The 18,193-nt window shown below is 45.8% G+C and overlaps 1 protein-coding gene across 1 annotated transcript in view; it reads left to right on the top strand.

Moving 5' to 3' along the window:
* The window catches only part of ano5b (anoctamin 5b), a 129,636-nt gene that overhangs the window by 101,808 nt on the left and 9,635 nt on the right, over window positions 1–18,193 (top strand). The window contains exons 11-17 of the mRNA XM_084309171.1: window positions 1,886–2,037; window positions 2,289–2,363; window positions 6,124–6,352; window positions 7,877–8,046; window positions 10,606–10,703; window positions 12,348–12,478; window positions 16,409–16,614. Of these exons, the coding sequence (XP_084165297.1) occupies window positions 1,886–2,037; window positions 2,289–2,363; window positions 6,124–6,352; window positions 7,877–8,046; window positions 10,606–10,703; window positions 12,348–12,478; window positions 16,409–16,614 (1,061 nt within the window). The remainder of the gene's footprint in view (window positions 1–1,885; window positions 2,038–2,288; window positions 2,364–6,123; window positions 6,353–7,876; window positions 8,047–10,605; window positions 10,704–12,347; window positions 12,479–16,408; window positions 16,615–18,193) is intronic.

Below are 18,193 nucleotides of genomic sequence, written 5' to 3' on the forward strand. Positions count from 1 at the left end.
AAAAATAAATAAATGTTTTTATTTTTTAATTTTGTGATCAAATATTTTTCTTTTCTTTTTTCAAACATGAAACAAAGACATATCACCCAATGGGTTTTAAGGCTGGCCTTGAAGGCAGCAAGGGAGTCTGAGGCCTTGTTGGACCCTGGCAGCTGATTCCACAGGCGCGGCCCCAGTCCGGAAAAAGCACGGTGCCCCATGGTTGTCAGCCAGCATACATGGAGAGCTAGAGCCCACTTGGCTGGGCAGACTGGCTGGGCATGAATGGAGTCTACTGCTGATTCATGCACAATTCACACATACAACACCAAACAGCGTCTGCTGCTGCCCGCTGTGCCCAGTGGCTGGGGGCGTTTCAAACCACTAGTCCAGGTAGCAGCTAGCTTGTTTAAGCAGTAATGTGCCCAGTGGCTGGGGGAGTTTCAAACCACTAGTCCAGGTAGCAGCTAGCTTGTTTAAGCAGTAATCTGCCCAGTGGCTGGGGGCGTTTCAACCCACTAGTCCCGGTAGCAGATAGCTTGTTTAAGCAGTAATCTGCCCAGTGGCTGGGGGCGTTTCAAACCACTAGTCCCGGTAGCAGATAGCTTGTTTAAGCAGTAATGTGCCCAGTGGCTGGGGCCGTTTCAAACCCACTAGTCCAGGTAGCAGCTAGCTTGTTTAAGCAGTAATGTGCCCAGTGGCTGGGGGCGTTTCAACCCACTAGTCCAGGTAGCAGCTAGCTTGTTTAAGCAGTAATGTGCCCAGTGGCTGGGGGCGTTTCAAACCACTAGTCCAGGTAGCAGCTAGCTTGTTTAAGCAGTAATGTGCCCAGTGGCTGGGGGCGTTTCAACCCACTAGTCCCGGTAGCAGCTAGCTTGTTTAAGCAGTAATGTGCCCAGTGGCTGGGGGCGTTTCAACCCACTAGTCCAGGTAGCAGCTAGCTTGTTTAAGCAGTAATGTGCCCAGTGGCTGGGGGCGTTTCAACCCACTAGTCCAGGTAGCAGCTAGCTTGTTTAAGCAGTAATGTGCCCAGTGGCTGGGGGCGTTTCAAACCACTAGTCCAGGTAGCAGCTAGCTTGTTTAAGCAGTAATGTGCCCAGTGGCTGGGGGCGTTTCAACCCACTAGTCCAGGTAGCAGCTAGCTTGTTTAAGCAGTAATGTGCCCAGTGGCTGGGGCCGTTTCAAACCACTAGTCCAGGTAGCAGCTAGCTTGTTTAAGCAGTAATGTGCCCAGTGGCTGGGGCCGTTTCAAACCACTAGTCCAGGTAGCAGCTAGCTTGTTTAAGCAGTAATGTGCCCAGTGGCTGGGGCCGTTTCAAACCACTAGTCCAGGTAGCAGCTAGCTTGTTTAAGCAGTAATGTGCCCAGTGGCTGGGGCCGTTTCAAACCACTAGTCCAGGTAGCAGCTAGCTTGTTTAAGCAGTAATGTGCCCAGTGGCTGGGGGCGTTTCAACCCACTAGTCCAGGTAGCAGCTAGCTTGTTTAAGCAGTAATGTGCCCAGTGGCTGGGGGCGTTTCAAACCACTAGTCCAGGTAGCAGCTAGCTTGTTTAAGCAGTAATGTGCCCAGTGGACAGTTGTCTCACGTCTTTGTTTCCATTCAAAGATCTTCCTAAGCCCTTTTTTTTTTAATCTTTTTTAAGTTTAATTATAAATGTTTTACCCAGGGACAGTGCACATTAATCAACGTATATCAGTTTCCACATCAATGTAAATGTGCCAGTATTTTCTTTTCCATTCTACGTTCTCTTCCAACCATCAAATCGAATAGAAAAATGTATTTGTAAAGCCCGAAATCACATGTTAATGTCCCCATGGGCCGGACAAGTCTTCTTTAATAAACAAGTCGTCGGCCATCGGCCACGTGTGTGTACCGGGGGTTGTTGACACCGTGTCTCCCCCGACAGTGACCCTGTTCCTGGAGTTCTGGAAGCGGCGCCAGGCCCGGCTGGAGTACGAGTGGGACCTGGTGGACTTCGAGGAGGCCCAGCAGCAGCTTCAGATCCGACCCGAGTTTGAAACCATGTGCACCGAACGGAGACTGAACCGGATCACCCAGGTACCGCCCCCCACCCGCACTCTCAAGCGCGCTCACTCACACAAATACAAATGTGTATACAAAGGAAAAATGAAGAAACCTCAGATGGGCAGTTCAAAGGGGATCCCCCCCATCAGGGTGTCAGTGATATATGGGTGTTGCTATGGATGATAGGTGGATGGAGAATAGAACAAGTGAATAATTGGTATGTATATGCATATATACATGTGCAAGCACAAAATTAATCTAATCTAATCAAACTAATCTTCCAGGAAATGGAGCCGTACCTGCCCGTCTCCACCAAGTGTGCTCGCTACTGGCTCTCTGGGGCCACGGTTCTGTTCTGGGTGAGTCAATATAGAACTCAGGTGTATGTATGTGTGTCTGTGTGCGTGCGTGCATATTTGCACCCATACTGTGGTCTGTGTGTACTGTACAATGCAAAGAGCAAGGTTTGTCTTCTTATTTTAGACCTTTTTATTGTTTTTCATCTGTAAACAATGATGATGTTTTTGGGATGTGCATGCAATTTAGCAAAACCGCATTTGACACCCAAAGACCTGTCTGTGTGTTTAGTTCATCCTTGTCGTAACACACCGCTAATTCGCTGTCCCAGTCTTCTCCAGAAGAATGTACGTGAATGGGGACCAGTGCTGTAGAGCAGGGGTTCCCAAAGTGGGGTGGGAGTCACGAGCCGCCGCGAGGGGGGTCGCCAGATGATAAAAAAATATATTAAAAAAATCTTTAAAAAAAATCTTTTTTGCAGTCAGGCCACTGAACTTAGGAGCAGGCCAGGCCAGTGTTTCTAGTTGCAGCAGCGCAATAGTTAGATAGCCTAGGTGGGGAACAACCAGGAGATCACTGCAACTCACACAAGTTGGAGAACTATCTCTCTCTCTCTCTCTTGCTCTCACACACACACAAAGGGAGCCGCATGTGATTGGTGGAGGCGGGACCCTTACAAAAAACTGTTGTTGCTAATCATTGACACATGCTAAAAAATCTACTTTGCATTTGATATATTGCAAATATATGCCATCACACACACTGGCATTTAAAGGGTTAGAATTATAAAATGAATATGTGGTGTTATGATCAGGGCTGAAGTTGAATAAAGGATTGTATTTTTTTCAATCTGACATTACAAAAAAACTGAAAATCCATCAAAATCAGTGTTGTTGCTAATCATACATATGCTAGCCTGTTTTTTAACAATAATTTGTGATGCCATCACAAACACTGGCATTTAAAGGGTACAAATAAAAAAAATCCTGCACCAGAATGCAGGAAATTAAGTCTTTGTAACAAAAAAAATCCTGATGGGGGACCCCCAGACACCCTGCTTAAAAAGTGGCCTGACTGGGGCTATATTTTGCACTATATTTCCTGGCCTGAATGATTTCCCCAGTCCGGCCCTGGTTAAAAGCCTCCAATGCTTATTAGTGTGTGCGTTTGAACGTTTGCATGTTTCAATCATACATTTCGATTTATACAAAAAAAATATATATATATATTTTTTTACCTCCTATAATAGTGGGGGTCGCGGCTCTCTGACACCGTTATTTGTGGGTCGCGGCCTGAAAAGTTTGGGAACCCCTGCTATAGAGTGTAGAGTTCCAAAATGGGCATAAAATGACCATCAAACTTCTCAAAACTAGGGATGCGATAACGATACTGGTCTGATACCAGTACCATTTAGGTATCAGTAAATGGTGCATTTATATAGCGCTTTACAAATTTTTTTCCTCACATTAACCCATTCACTCACACATTCGCACACCGATGGCGGAGGCGACCATGCAAGGTGCCAACCTGCACATCGGGAGCAATTAGGGGATGTTAAGTGTCTTGCTCAAGGAGGAGCGGGAATCGAACCAGGAACCTCCCGACTACCACACGACCGCTCTACCTCCTAACCCACTGTCACCCCTGATTGATTGATTGAAAACTTTATTAACAGATTGCAGAATGGGTATAATACAGTACAGCTCAATACATACAATTGTTAAGGGGATGCAGACCAGATAAAGACTTTCGTCTTGTTTACATCAGGGTCCCCCATTTTCAATTCATCAGGACATATATGACATACATGACATACAGATAGACAGTACTGCTACATCTATACATTTATGACATATCAGATTTGCAAATACAGTATCAGTATCAGGGAATTTCCCCAATACTAAAATCCGAAAGCAAGATGTGTAACATGTCAGAAATGTAAGACTTGGTATCGGCATTAAGAAAGGGGTATCGGTGCGTGAATAGGCCAAAATAATATTTTAATAGATATCACTATGTTCCCATACTGTAACAACTAAGAAAAGATGTATTGAAAGTTTTCTGTGATGTTATGTTTATATTATGCAAAATAGGCGTTACCTTAAAGGGGAACTCCAACATTTTGGGAAATTAGCTTATTTAACATCTTCCCTGGAGTTAGACAAGAAGATACATACCTTTTTTGTCTCTGTGCGTGCATTTTAGCTTTGGGAATAGATGCTCCGTTAGCATAGCTTAGCTTCATCACTGGAAGTGAGGCAGGACAGTAGCCTTACAGTGCCTTACAGTGTATTGCAAGGTCTGACATTGACCAAATTTGATATGCATGACCTTGGTGGGCTCTAGGTCAACTCCTAAAAAGGGGGTCAATGTCAGACCTTGCAATCAAAAGTTAGGGGGCGCACTGAAATTATGGCAAGGGTTATTAGCCCCCTAACTTTTGATTGCAAAGTCTGACATTGACCCCCTTTTCAGGAGTTGACCTAGAGCCCACCAAGGTCATGCATATCAAGTTTGGTCAATGTCAGACCTTGCAATACACTGTAAGGCACTGTAAGGCTACTGTCCTGCCTCACTTCCAGTGATGAAGCTAAGCTATGCTAACGGAGCGTCTATTCCCAAAGCTAAAATGCACGCACAGAGACAAAAAAGGTATGTATCTTCTTGTCTAACTCCAGGGAAGATGTTAAATAAGCTAATTTCCCAAAATGTTGGAGTTCCCCTTTAAGGCTTAAAGCATCTTAAATCCTGACCCAGCTCTAAACTCCAAATGTGCAAAAAAAAAATAAGAAAAAATAAATGTAATGTCATTAACACTTTGATTGCCGGAAAACGCTTTTTCACATCATTCAGAGCCATGCTAAAGGTGCCGAGGACGCCGTAACTCGTCTTTGATATCAATATTTCAAAAATCTGTGATCGAAATCATATTTTCTTTCCGGAGCCCTGAGATGTGCTGGTGGGCTCCCACCAACTGTCTAACGGTTCGAGAGCGCCATCTGGTGGCCGATCGGCACCAAACAGGAAGTGCTCATCCATATGAGCTCCGGGCACTCGCGTCCGGTAGCCGGACTCCATCTCAACACACTGGATGATCAATCGCTCGCCCTAACTCAATAAACAACGTTATTTGGACGTATATAGTATTATACAAGCTGGAAATGGTTCATCAGGATAAACATCCCATAATCGAAAACGGTCTACACCACGCTGATCGTCCAACGGCGCGAGGAAGATACGGTAATATTCAGCGTTATTTTTGAACGTGTTCCATATAAACTGTTATGATGAACATATGACCCACACTAGATGAATGATATAACGCTGCCCACGAAATTATAAACGATCCCCCGCCCATCCGGTCATCATCAGATCATACGTAGATCATTCTAGAAGTACGTCCAATTGAAATTTTTTATATCGCCCCGATTGCCATCAAACTGTATTTCATCATCAATATAATGCATTTGGGGCTATAGATCACGTTCTGGAGAAAGCTGCAGAAAGAGATGAAAACATACTTATACATTAGACCATACTTTACTATGAATATGTGAATGAAAAAGTTTAACGTTGCTACACAATGAACAATACATATAGGACTTTGAATGGGCCCTAATAATGGCAATGTAGCAATAGAATTTAAAAAGTTATAGCCCTGCAAAGAAGGGGAATTTCTCCATAGACAAATAGAGCCGGCAACCTATGGTATATAATGAATTTAGCCTTAGGCAATCAAAGTGTTAACGGAAGAAAGAGCGTCTGTACACTATGTCCGCTTGTGCAAATCTCAACAGTCTGTTGTGTGTGTGCTCTCCACAGATCTGTCTGATCATGGCCTGCATCATCGGGGTGATAGCCTACCGGCTGGCTGTGTTCGCCGCCTTCGCCAGCTACATGAAGGAGAGCCAGACCAAGAAGATCCAGCTGGTGGGGAACCTCATCACCCCACAGCTGGCCACCTCCGTCACCGCCTCCTGCATCAACTTCGTCATCATCATGATCCTCAACTTCTTCTACGAGAGGGTGGCCGTCTGGATCACAGACATGGGTAAGGAGCATGCAGCTTCTATGTCTCTGCAGCCGATCCTTAATGCTGCGGCTAGATTATTAACGGGCACCAAGAAACGTGACCCCTGTCCTAGCCTCCCTCCGCTGGCTTCCAGTGCGACCGCATCACCCCTGTCCTCGCCTCCCTCCGCTGGCTTCCAGTGCGACCGCATCACCCCTGTCCTCGCCTCCCTCCACTGGCTTCCAGTGCGACCGCATCACCCCTGTCCTAGCCTCCCTCCGCTGGCTTCCAGTGCACCCGCATCACCCCTGTCCTCGCCTCCCTCCGCTGGCTTCCAGTGCGACCGCATCACCCCTGTCCTCGCCTCCCTCCACTGGCTTCCAGTGCGACCGCATCACCCCTGTCCTAGCCTCCCTCCGCTGGCTTCCAATTTACAAAGCACTCAATGGCAAAGCCCCTTCCTACATTTCTGACCTACTCACCCCCTACTCTTGTGCTAGGACCTTAGATCGGCCAATCGGGGGCGACTTAAGGAACAGGGGGCCAATCTCAAGACCAGGGGCCACGTGCTTTTTCTGTCGCAGCCCCCAGGCTGTGGAACAGTGTCCCTACCTCAGTCTGTCTTGCCCCCTCGATCGAGTCCTTTAAATCCCAGATCAAAACGTACCTTTATTCTCTAGTGTTTCCTTGATCCTGACCTGTACCTTGCCTGAGCTATTGGGGACTGTGTCAACACTACACTATGCTGACGTCTTATGTGTGGGCGCTAGGGGTGTAACGGTACGTGTATTCGTCCCGCGAATTTACGGTACGGCCGTCACAGTGTGGTACGCGCACCCATGCGACGAATACGCCCCACAGCGCGAACACACCCACATGCAGGCACTCGCGAGGTCCGTGCGAGAACAGCGCGCGTGGCCGGGCACAGCGAGTCAGACTTCAGAGCGGAGAAAGTGCACGGAGGAGCACATTTACATTGGAACAGCTGCAGGGTCATTACAGTTTTCTTTCATTTTCTTGTGCGCCCAATAACGTTAACCAAATGAAACCAATGGAAAGAAACACACACGCGTCGCGACACACACATCAACATTCTCCCCCGCCGGACTCACAGGCACAATCAAATAAAAAGAAGGGACATACTTTTCCCGACAGATCATCTGAGCTCCACTGTGTTTAAATCCGAACCGTGACCCCAATACCGAGGTACGTACCGAACCGTGGCTTCTGTGTACCGTTACACCCCTAGTGGGCGCCACAGTGGCTCGGGAGGTAGAGCTACAGTCAAGCATGCTAGTGGCTAGTGGAAGGTTCCCGGTTCGATTGCCGCTCCTCCCGGGAAGCGTGTCGAAGTGTCCTTTGAGCAAGACACTTAACCCCTAATTGCTCCCGATGTGCAGGTTGGCACCTTGCATGGTTGCCTCCGCCGTCGGTGTGTGAATGTGTGAGTGTATGTGTGAGTGAATGTGACGAATAACAATTGTAAAGTGCTTTGGATAAAAGCGCTATATAAATGCACCATTTATTTTTCACCATTCATGTCCTACTCTTTGTTTTCTACAGAAATCCCCAAGACCCACCTGGAATATGAGAACAAGCTGACCACGAAGATGTTCTTATTCCAGTTCGTCAACTACTACTCCTCTTGCTTCTACGTGGCCTTCTTCAAGGGCAAATTCGTGGGCCACCCCGGCAAATACATGTACATGTTTGGCACGCTGAGGAATGAGGAGGTGAACTTCTAACATCAAAGACTTGACCTTGAAATACCCACAACTATGAGTCATGAAATTCCAGTGCGGCACTTTGCCGATTATAAGTCATTCGGCCCTTCTCCCTTTGCCCTGATAATATTTACAGTGAAGTAATGCAGAACTGCTAAGAGACCATTACCGAGTAAGCCACGCTCCATGGGATGTACAGCATTATCACTGCTAGTGACCCAATTCTCTCGTAGCATTGCTAATATACACCTTTCATCAGGGTTCGCACAAGGTCCTTTAACACTTTGAATGCCCAGCAGGGGGCGCTCATTTAGTGCTTGAATGCCCAGCACCACTCCAATGTTAACGTTAATATCGCCTAATCTATGTTTTAAATTATGGCTATGTGTCTAATCTGCCCGTCGCATTATCAATGACCGATTTCCAGTCAACATTGGCGAAGCGGATTGTTTTTTTATCGGTTCATTTCCGTTTGATAGCATTTTGAAAAGCCCTTGTTTTCACGGAAAAAATAAGAGATTCCATGATAATCGCCCTTTACTGTAATATTCTAGAACGTTGTCATTTTGCGGCCTATTTATGAATCGTTTTCAAATAAACGCTAGATTATCGATAGTATATGTGTACGTGCACGCTGGTGCCGCGCGCTGAAAATCGATTCTCTCAGTTCCTGATCACTCTTACAGTCAAACAGCCATATCACATTATAGGGGAAACGCTTATATCTCCATGAAAAAAGGTCTAATTATCCTAATACTGGTAAAATAGATTCCTTACTCGAGATCAGATGGTATCCAAGTTTCAAGTTTCAAGTTTCAAGTTTCTTGAAACTTGAAACTTGAAACTTGATTAATTAAACTTGGATTATTCCAATGCTACGTACTGTAAAACACAGTAACCACGCTGTCCTGAGAGTCCAGCATGAAGCTGATTGACTCCGGTTACATGCGTGAGAAGTAAAATGTGGAGTCCGGTTTTTTTTTTCTCATGCATTTTCATTGAATCCAATCCAAAAGGGTGAATTACCATCTGGGAGACGATAGGGGGCGCTTTTTTCACATCTGAGTGCCTGGGGTGGCTGAATTACCAACGGTAGACTCGGTTGATGAAATATGAATTCAGATCGCTAATAAAAAATAAAAACGAGAAAAAACGAATATTCTCGTTATGGGCATTCAGATCGCGGGGGGTAAACCCGAGAAAACTCGGGTTGGGCATTCAAAGTGTTAAGTGCTTAAAGTGCTTGGTTTTTGACCAAAAAAAAGTCAAGGCCTGGAATTCCTTAAACAGCCCATTTTTTAACAAGGTGCTTAAAAAGTCCTTGGAATTCAAATCAACCATTTGCATTGAAAGCTTTGTTCATCCATGATAAAATTGTTCTGAATCAAGAAATTGCATTATTTTTGTATCTAAAGTGTAACTAATTGTCGGAAATTGTTTTAAAGCCATAAATATTGGATCAGATTTTTTCCCCACAAAAAATACGCATTTGACACTTTGATCGCCATGGGTTAAATTCATAATTTACCATCCCTCGACAGCTCTATTTGTCTATGGAGAAGTTCCCCTTCTTTGCAGGGCTATAACTTTTTAAATCCTATTGCTACATTGCCATTATTATGGCCCATTCAATGTCCTATATGTATTGTTCAGGGTGTAGCAACGTTAAACTTTTTCATTTACATATTCATACTAAAATATGGTCTAAAGTATAAGTATGTTTTTATCGTTTTCTGCAGCTTTCTTCAGAACGTGATATATAGCCCTAAATGCATTATATTGATGATCAGATACAGTTTGGTAGGAATCTGTGCGAGATGAAAAATTTCAACTGGACGTACTTCTAGAATGATCTACGTATGATCTGATGACCGGATGGGCGGGGATCGTTTATAATTCCGTGGGCAGCGTTAGATGATTCATCCAGAGTGGGTCATATGTTCATCATAGCAGTTTATATGGAATACGTTAGAAAATAACGCTGAATCTTACCGTATGTTCCTCGTGCCGTTGGACGATCAGCGTGGAGTAGACCGTTTTCGATTATGGGATGTTGATCCTGATACGTCCAAATAACGTTGTTTATTGAGTTAGGGCGAGCTATCTATTATCCAGTGTTTCAAGATGGAGTCGCGGGAGCTATAGCAAGTGGCCGGACCACATATGGATGAGTACTACTGGTTCAAAGGTTAATATCCGGTTGGCGATCTGCCGATCGGCCACCAGATGGCGCTCTTGAACCGCTAGAGAGTTGAGAGGAGATCACACTTGTGTCTCAGGGCTCCGGAAAGGAAATATGATTTCAATGACAGATTTTTGAAATATTGACATCAAAGACGAGTTACGGCGTCTTCGGCAGAATGAGCATGGCTCTGAATGACGTGAAAACTCGTTCCCGGCGATCATAGTGTTAAAAGTGAATTGGATCCTTGCCCTTTAAAAATGAAAAATAGTGCTTGGGAAAGTACTTGAAAGTCCTTGAATTTCATTTTGCAACGTCTGTGGGAACCCTGTTTCATGTAAAGCCTGAACCTCACGCACGCTCCGCTGTGTGTCCGTCTGATCCAGTGTGACCCCGGAGGCTGTCTGATCGAGCTGACCACGCAGCTGGTGATCGTCATGGCTGGGAAGCAGGTGTGGGGGAACATCCAGGAGGCCCTGCTGCCGTGAGTCTCTCTCACCCGTCTCATTATGTCCCCTGTCTTTTATACACCATTGATTGATTGAACATTTTGGACATTTACCGGGGCCAGTTTCGAATTGCGCCCTCCCGTAGGTGCTTTTTTAGAGCAGTCTTGAAGGTGGGTAGGGATTCACATTATTTTTACGGCTGTGGGCGTAGGGCGTTCCACATTGTTGTGGTATCATTTCTAAACGTGTTTAGTCTCTTGTTTGAGCCGAATCTCGGTTGGACATGATTTGTGGAACTCCCTCTGGTGTTGTGGTCGTGGTATTCACTGACCTTTGGGAAGTATTTCGACATGTACATGGGTATCTTAGTCGTGTAGTGTATCTTGAAGACCAGGCCCATTGCAAGTTGCTGTACTCTGTCGTCTACTCTAAGCCAGCCTAGGTTGTCAAAATGGGCAGGGGTGAGGTGCAAGAGAGGGGAGAGACTCGATGCAACCCCCCCGCCCCATGGGGCCTGCTATGCGGTCCAATGAAGACCAGGGGATCCAGTCGTGATGCTTTTAACACATGCGTACGGTCATAGACCCTCTTATGAGCTAAGAACAATATGCGACCGTGAACAAATTGTTAGCTTAATGGCCCAATGTAATTATCAGGAGGTCAGGATCTAGAAGCATATTATGGTGGAAGCCAAGTGGCTATCTTGCTAGCCACTAGCATGCTTGACTGTAGTCATCAAGCTAACGTTAAAACAGTGATTTAATTTAATGTTCCATTTCATACAACACAGCAATTGGAACCTAGTGGTAACGTGAGCTAGTTAGCGACTAGCATGCTATTTCTCTTAGCTTTGCTAACTACAGTCAAATGGGTGTATTTCACTAGCATGTTGCTAGCTAGATAGCCACTTGGCTTCAATCATATGCTTAATAGGGTCTTTAACCATAGTAGGCATGTGCTAGAAGCATCTCCCAACAGGTGCTCCGCCTTCGTCGGACCACAAGGCATTCTGGGTATGCAGGCTCCATGGAATCTAGTCTCTCCCGTACAGTTGTGCGACTCCCCCATTCAGGCCTCATCCTTGGTATCAAGTGGCTCAATAGCGGCGCGTGGGGAGTTGGTTTCCTCCAAACAGAGCTGTGTCTCGAGATACATAGACATTATTCAGATCTGAAACTTAAAGGGGACCTGCATTGCTATTCCTAGCACTATTTGGGCAACTTTACACAATTCCTGTGAGTCTATGGAAGACATCTGTAAGTTTTTTTTTTTTTTTTTTAAATCATTGTTTTATATTTCTAATGGAGTACTCAAAAGCATCATTTTCCAGCCTCAAGATTTGAGCCTGTTATTGGCTGGGCTCCGCCCATAAGCACTTTCAGTGACAGTCATCCACACAGTCTGCGAGTGGCAGAGAGAGAGAGAGAGAGAGAGTACTGTGTAAACACGCAGGTCCCCTTCTCTTTCTCTCTCTCCCTCTCTCCTGTTTGAGGAAGTCTTCCACTGTGTTGTTTTTTAAACTTTATTGTAGTTATATGACTTTGTGTGTATACTGTATTTTTGTATTTCTTTTAGTATGTCTGTTTTTTGTATTGTACAGCACTTTGGTACAACTTCGGTTGATTTTAAATGTGCAGCTATATAAATAAAGTTGACCTTGACCTTGACCTTCCCGTCAGGCTGATGCGTAACTGGTGGGGCAGCAGGAAGGCGCGGAAGCACCCGGAGAACCAATACAGCCGCTGGGAGCAGGACAACGACCTGCAGAACTTCAGCCAGCTGGGCCTGTTCTACGAGTACCTGGAGATGGGTGAGGCGTCCGGAACAGGATGACTAGTCGATACTAGAGAGGTTTTTTTTTCAACTAGGACCTATTTACTGATCACGGGAGGCTTCGATAATGTATAACATTCTGATATATATTTTTAATAATAATAAATAATAATGACTTGGATTTATATAGCGCTCTTCATGACACCCAGAGCGCTTCACAGAGTCCATTATTCGTTCATACACAGTCATACCGGTGGTGGTAAGCTACAATTGCAGCCAGATCTGCCCTGAGGCAGACTCACGGAAGCGCGGCGAATAATCATCGCCTACGGCCCCTCCGACCACCACCAACATTCATTCACATGCATACACATTCATACATTTTAGTGTAAATACATTTTAAATGGTTTTAACTAAAATTAAATCATTTAAATAGATTTTTTAAAAGCGGAGGTTCGAACCCATTGATTAAGATTTGAATGCCAATGTAACGAGCGAAGGTCTGAACGTTCGAAAGTTTGGGCTCTCAGCCCTAGTTTCGACTAGCAAACACTGCTACAGGAAATCAATTTGGGGTCCAAAATGTACCAATATGAACTAGAATTTCTCTTTAAAATTTGAAATAGTTGGGCACCCAAGTGGCGACCCATGTAATGCGCTGCTTCGCGAAGCAGCTGACCCGGGTTCGATTCCCGGACCCGGCGTCCTTTGCCGAATGTCTTCCCCCCGCTCTGTCTCCCGTTCTTCCTCTCTCTCTCTCTCTCTCTCTCTCTCTCTCTCTCTCTCTCTCTCTCTCTCTCTCTCTACCGGACTGCCCGGTAGTACAAACAAATAAAAAAACATAATAAAAAATAAATAAATTTAAATATTTATTAAAAAAGATATAATATATACAATAAATAAAACGTCAAGCCCACGCACTTCTTAAAGGGGAACTATTTTACTATTTCTTTCACTATTTGGGCACTTTTACACAATTCCTGTGAGTCTATGGAACACCTCTGTAATATATATATTTTTTTTATTCATTGTTTTGTATTTCTAATCAAGTCCTCAAAAACAGCATTTTTCTACCTCAAGATTTCGAGCTGTTTTGCAGCCGCAGCTGCAGGTGCCACCTAAACCACTGCGGAGCGTCGTCATATATCTCAACATTAACATGCAGCAGTGACTATATGACATCACATATAGGCACATTTTCAAACGACTCAGTTCAGTGAGGGTGAATATTGTGAGAGGAGAATTGGAAGAATGCGCCAATATGAGAATTTTGAGACATAGATCATATTAATATAAGTTCACATAGCTAGGAAACAATGTTAAACACTCAAAAAGGCCATTTATAAGATAGTTCCCCTTTAAGAAGCTCCCAGAATGTGTTTATTTTCACCACAGATCTTTGACTCCAAAGGTCTTCATCCCTGACAGATCTGTATGGATCGAAACGCTGATCTTTGGTGAATAAACACGTTTTGGGAGCTTTTTTTTTTTTTTTTATATATATATCTTTTTCCCCCTTCTTTTTTTTCGATTTTCCTCCCATCCCACCCTTCCTGGTCGTTGCGCACTTTCCCCTACTGTTGGTCCGAGAGGCCGGAGACTGTCACATGCTTTCCTCCTACGCATGTGCAGCCAGCCGGCAGCCAGCCTGGCCGCGCAGATTCTCACTGGGAGAGTGTAACGTGTGGAAGGTCACACTACCTCCCTCCAGATCCTACCCTCGCTGAGCAGGCGCCCCGACCGAACTGTAGGGGTCGCTGTCCACAACGCCCAGGACCCACCGCCAGCTTTCCCACCCTCTAATACTGCCAATTGTATTAGTGTGAACGGCCAGCCAAGCTGGTGACAACGCCGGGAGCTGGATTCTAACACGCGAACCCAGCATCTCCGGCGTTGGTGACGAACGCAATCTCCGCTACGCCACCTGACCGCTTTTGGGAGCTTTTTAATAAGCGTTTAGCCTCAATTAAATTATTAGATTATCGATATCCGTCGCCCCCACACCTGCTGTTACTGGATATTAGGGCTGTCTTAAATACTTAGAGGTTTCGAAGCTTCGTTCGATGGGCATGGGATTCGAATATGAAAATAAAATTTGATTATTATTATTATTCGATTTCTTATATATATTTTTTTTTGCAAAATCAACTCTGCCTCTCTTTGTTAACTACAACAAGCAATGCTGTTTGTTATTTAAGATGATGTCGGACTCGGCACTGACAGATCTGTGTTCATTGTGCTGCTTTTATAAAGCCTCAAATGACGGCTTACAATATTTTATGAAAGCAAAGTGTTTTGTTTGTCTAAGATTTAAAAAGGTTTAAACTTTACAGCACTGACAAAGTTGAACAAAGTGCTGTACAAGTCCCACAACATAAAAAAAAAGAAAATATACACTTTAATGGGATATCACTCTTTACCATGCACTTTAATTTGATGAACGTCAATTCGATTATTTAACGTCTGATTCTGTTTGTAGATATTGTGATGTATGTGTTGCCCCTGCCTTGCAATCGTCAGCCAGCAGGGGGCAGCTGTGGGCATCCACTTGAACACCTCTTTCCCTTCTCCTCTTTTCTCCCTCACTCTCCCATTCCTGCCTCTGTCCCTCCTCTCTCTCCCCTTGTCTCCTCTCTGTCTCTCCACTCTCTCCCCTCGTCTCCTCTCTGTCCCCTCGTCTCCTCTCTGTCCCTCCACTCTCTCCCCTTGTCTCCTCTCTGTCCCCTTGTCTCCTCTGTCCCTCCACTCTCTCCCTTGTCTCCTCTCTGTCCCCTCGTCTCCTCTCTGTCCCCTCGTCTCCACTCTCTCCCCTTGTCTCCTCTCTCTCCCCTCGTCTGCTCTCTGTCCCTCCACTCTCTCCCCTTGTCTCCTCTCTGTCCCTCCTCTCTCTCCCCTTGTCTCCTCTCTCTCCCCTTGTCTCCTCTCTGTCCCTCCTCTCTCTCCCCTTGTCTCCTCTCTCTCCCCTCGTCTCCTCTCTGTCCCTCCCCTCTCTCCCTTGTCTCCTCTCTGTCCATCCACTCTCCCCTTGTCTCCTCTCTGTCCCTCCTCTCTCTCCCCTTGTCTCCTCTCTCTCCCCTTGTCTCCTCTCTCTCCCTCCTCTCTCTCCCCTTGTCTCCTCTCTCTCCCCTTGTCTCCTCTCTCTCCCTCCTCTCTCTCCCCTTGTCTCCTCTCTGTCCCTCCACTCTCTCCCCTTGTCTCCTCTCTCTCCCCTTGTCTCCTCTCTCTCCCTCCTCTCTCTCCCCTTGTCTCCTCTCTGTCCCTCCTCTCTCTCCCCTTGTCTCCTCTGTCCCTCCTCTCTCTCCCCTTGTCTCCTCTCTGTCCCTCCTCTCTCTCCCCTTGTCTCCTCTCTCTCCCCTTGTCTCCTCTCTCTCCCTCCTCTCTCTCCCCTTGTCTCCTCTCTGTCCCTCCTCTCTCTCCCCTTGTCTCCTCTCTGTCCCTCCTCTCTCTCCCCTTGTCTCCTCTCTGTCCCTCCACTCTCTCCCCTTGTCTCCTCTCTGTCCCTCCTCTCTCTCCCCTTGTGTCCTCTGTCCCTCCTCTCTCCCTTGTCTCCTCTCTGTCCCTCCTCTCTGTCCCTTGTCTCCTCTCTGTCCCTCCTCTATGTCCCCTTGTCTCCTCTCTGTCCCTCCACTCTCCCCTTGTCTCCTCTCTCACCCCTTGTCTCCTCTCTGTCCCTCCACTCTCTCCCCTTGTCTCCTCTCTCTCCCCTTGTCTCCTCTCTGTCCCTCCACTCTCTCCCCTTGTCTCATCTCTCTCCCCTTGTCTCATCTCTCTCCCCTTGTCTCCTCTCTGTCCCTCCACTCTCTCCCCTTGTCTCATCTCTCTCCCCTTGTCTCCTCTCTGTCCCTCCTCTCTCTCCCCTTGTCTCCTCTCTGTCCCTCCTCTCTCTCCCCTTGTCTCCTCTCTGTCCCTCCTCTCTGTCCCCTCCTCTCTGTCCCCTCGTCTCTTCTCTCTCTCTCCTCTCCTACAGTGGTGCAGTTTGGCTTCATCACTCTGTTCGTGGCCTCCTTCCCCTTGGCTCCTCTGCTCGCCCTCTGCAACAACGTCCTGGAGATCAGGGTGGACGCCTGGAAGTTCACCACCCAGTTCAGGCGGCCAGTGGCCTCCAAGGCCCGCAACATCGGAGCCTGGCAGGAGATCCTCAACGTGGTGGCCATTTTGTCTGTTGTGACCAACGTGAGTAGCTGTTCTTCATTTTATTGACTTTTTTTTTTTTTTATGTCATAGTTTGATTTTTGATTTGATGTTTTTTTATTTTCGTGTCTTACATATGGGCTTACAAGACACATAAACAATAAGTATATAATAGTATACTTGACAGATTACTTGATAAATTATGACATTGACAATAGGTTATATAGACCAAGATGGCCACACAAAAGAAAAAATACAATAAAACGTAATATAACATAGTAATACAACTTGAAGTAATTGGTGTATTTTCATACTTGAAACGCAACGTTTGAAACCCAACTTTGGAGATTTTGAATTGTGTTTTGCTGCTACAATGACGGTATTCCCTCATGGTCTATTTCAGTGTTTAATGTGCATCTGGAGAGACCGGGCTGTCCTTACTGTGGGGGTCACCTTATAGTGTCTGTATGATGTGTAATCAGTACAATGTGGACACATCATTTGTATGTGTTTTAAACACTGGGCTCATATGGGTTTTCTGGCCTCAGTAGAGGGCTGGCAGAGGACACTCCCTCAACACCCGGGAGGTAGTTTTCTGCCACACCGTCCTGATCAGACCGTACGCAGAAATACTAGGCTGAACACCAGTGTAGAATCATGGCATGTCATGACTCAGTCTATAACTATTGCAATTGAACCCTTCCATTAAAATATGACCTGCGTGTGACGCGTCTAGCTAGAATGTAAGAGGAAGAAACGAACCCTTCAGATGTAGAACCATATGAGTCTCATGAGTATGTTCCAGTTGCCTATATGGACAACTACAGATGCTCTTCTTGTAATGCACAGTACTAAAACGTATGTCATACTAAAACATCAGTCAAACATGAAACTGTGACTAATATGCCAATTAGTATTTTCCTTGAAGTATTGGTGGCTACCATGTTTTAAATCATGTCAGCTGATCTGTACCTGGGCTATTAGATTGCGATGTGCTCGTGTCCTAAATGTGACTGTATAGTCAACTTGAGGCAAATCAAAACTACAGATGCTTTTAGAAATGGACCCCAATTAGATTTGAAAAAGATAATCGATTCTGTTGATAGTCACCATTCCAATCTAGGTCCTCTGGAAACTCTTACTTGGGGTCACCTGCCCACAACTAGTTTTCCCTGCTCTGCTTTATCGAGGGGACCTTGTGTGCTTCCTTTCTCCTGTCTCTTGTCTCCTCTCTGTGTCTCCTCTCTGTCTCTTGTCTCCTCTCTTGTCTCCTCTCTGTCTCTTGTCTCCTCTCTGTGTCTCCTCTGTCTCTTGTTTCCTCTCTGTGTCTCATGTGTCTCCTCTCTGTCTCTTGTCTCCTCTCTGTGTCTCCTCTCTGTCTCTTGTCTCCTCTCTGTGTCTCATCTCTGTCTCTTGTCTCCTCTCTGTGTCTCCTGTGTCTCCTCTCTTGTCTCCTCTCTGTCTCTTGTCTCCTCTCTGTGTCTCCTCTCTGTCTCGTCTCCTCTCTGTGTCTCATCTCTGTCTCTTGTCTCCTCTCTGTGTCTCCTGTGTCTCCTCTCTTGTCTCCTCTCTGTCTCTTGTCTCCTCTCTGTGTCTCCTCTCTGTCTCTTGTCTCCTCTCT

This window comes from Notolepis coatsorum (genome assembly GCF_963971535.1).
Source record: "Notolepis coatsorum genome assembly, chromosome: 2".
Taxonomy (NCBI): domain Eukaryota; kingdom Metazoa; phylum Chordata; class Actinopteri; order Aulopiformes; family Paralepididae; genus Notolepis; species Notolepis coatsorum.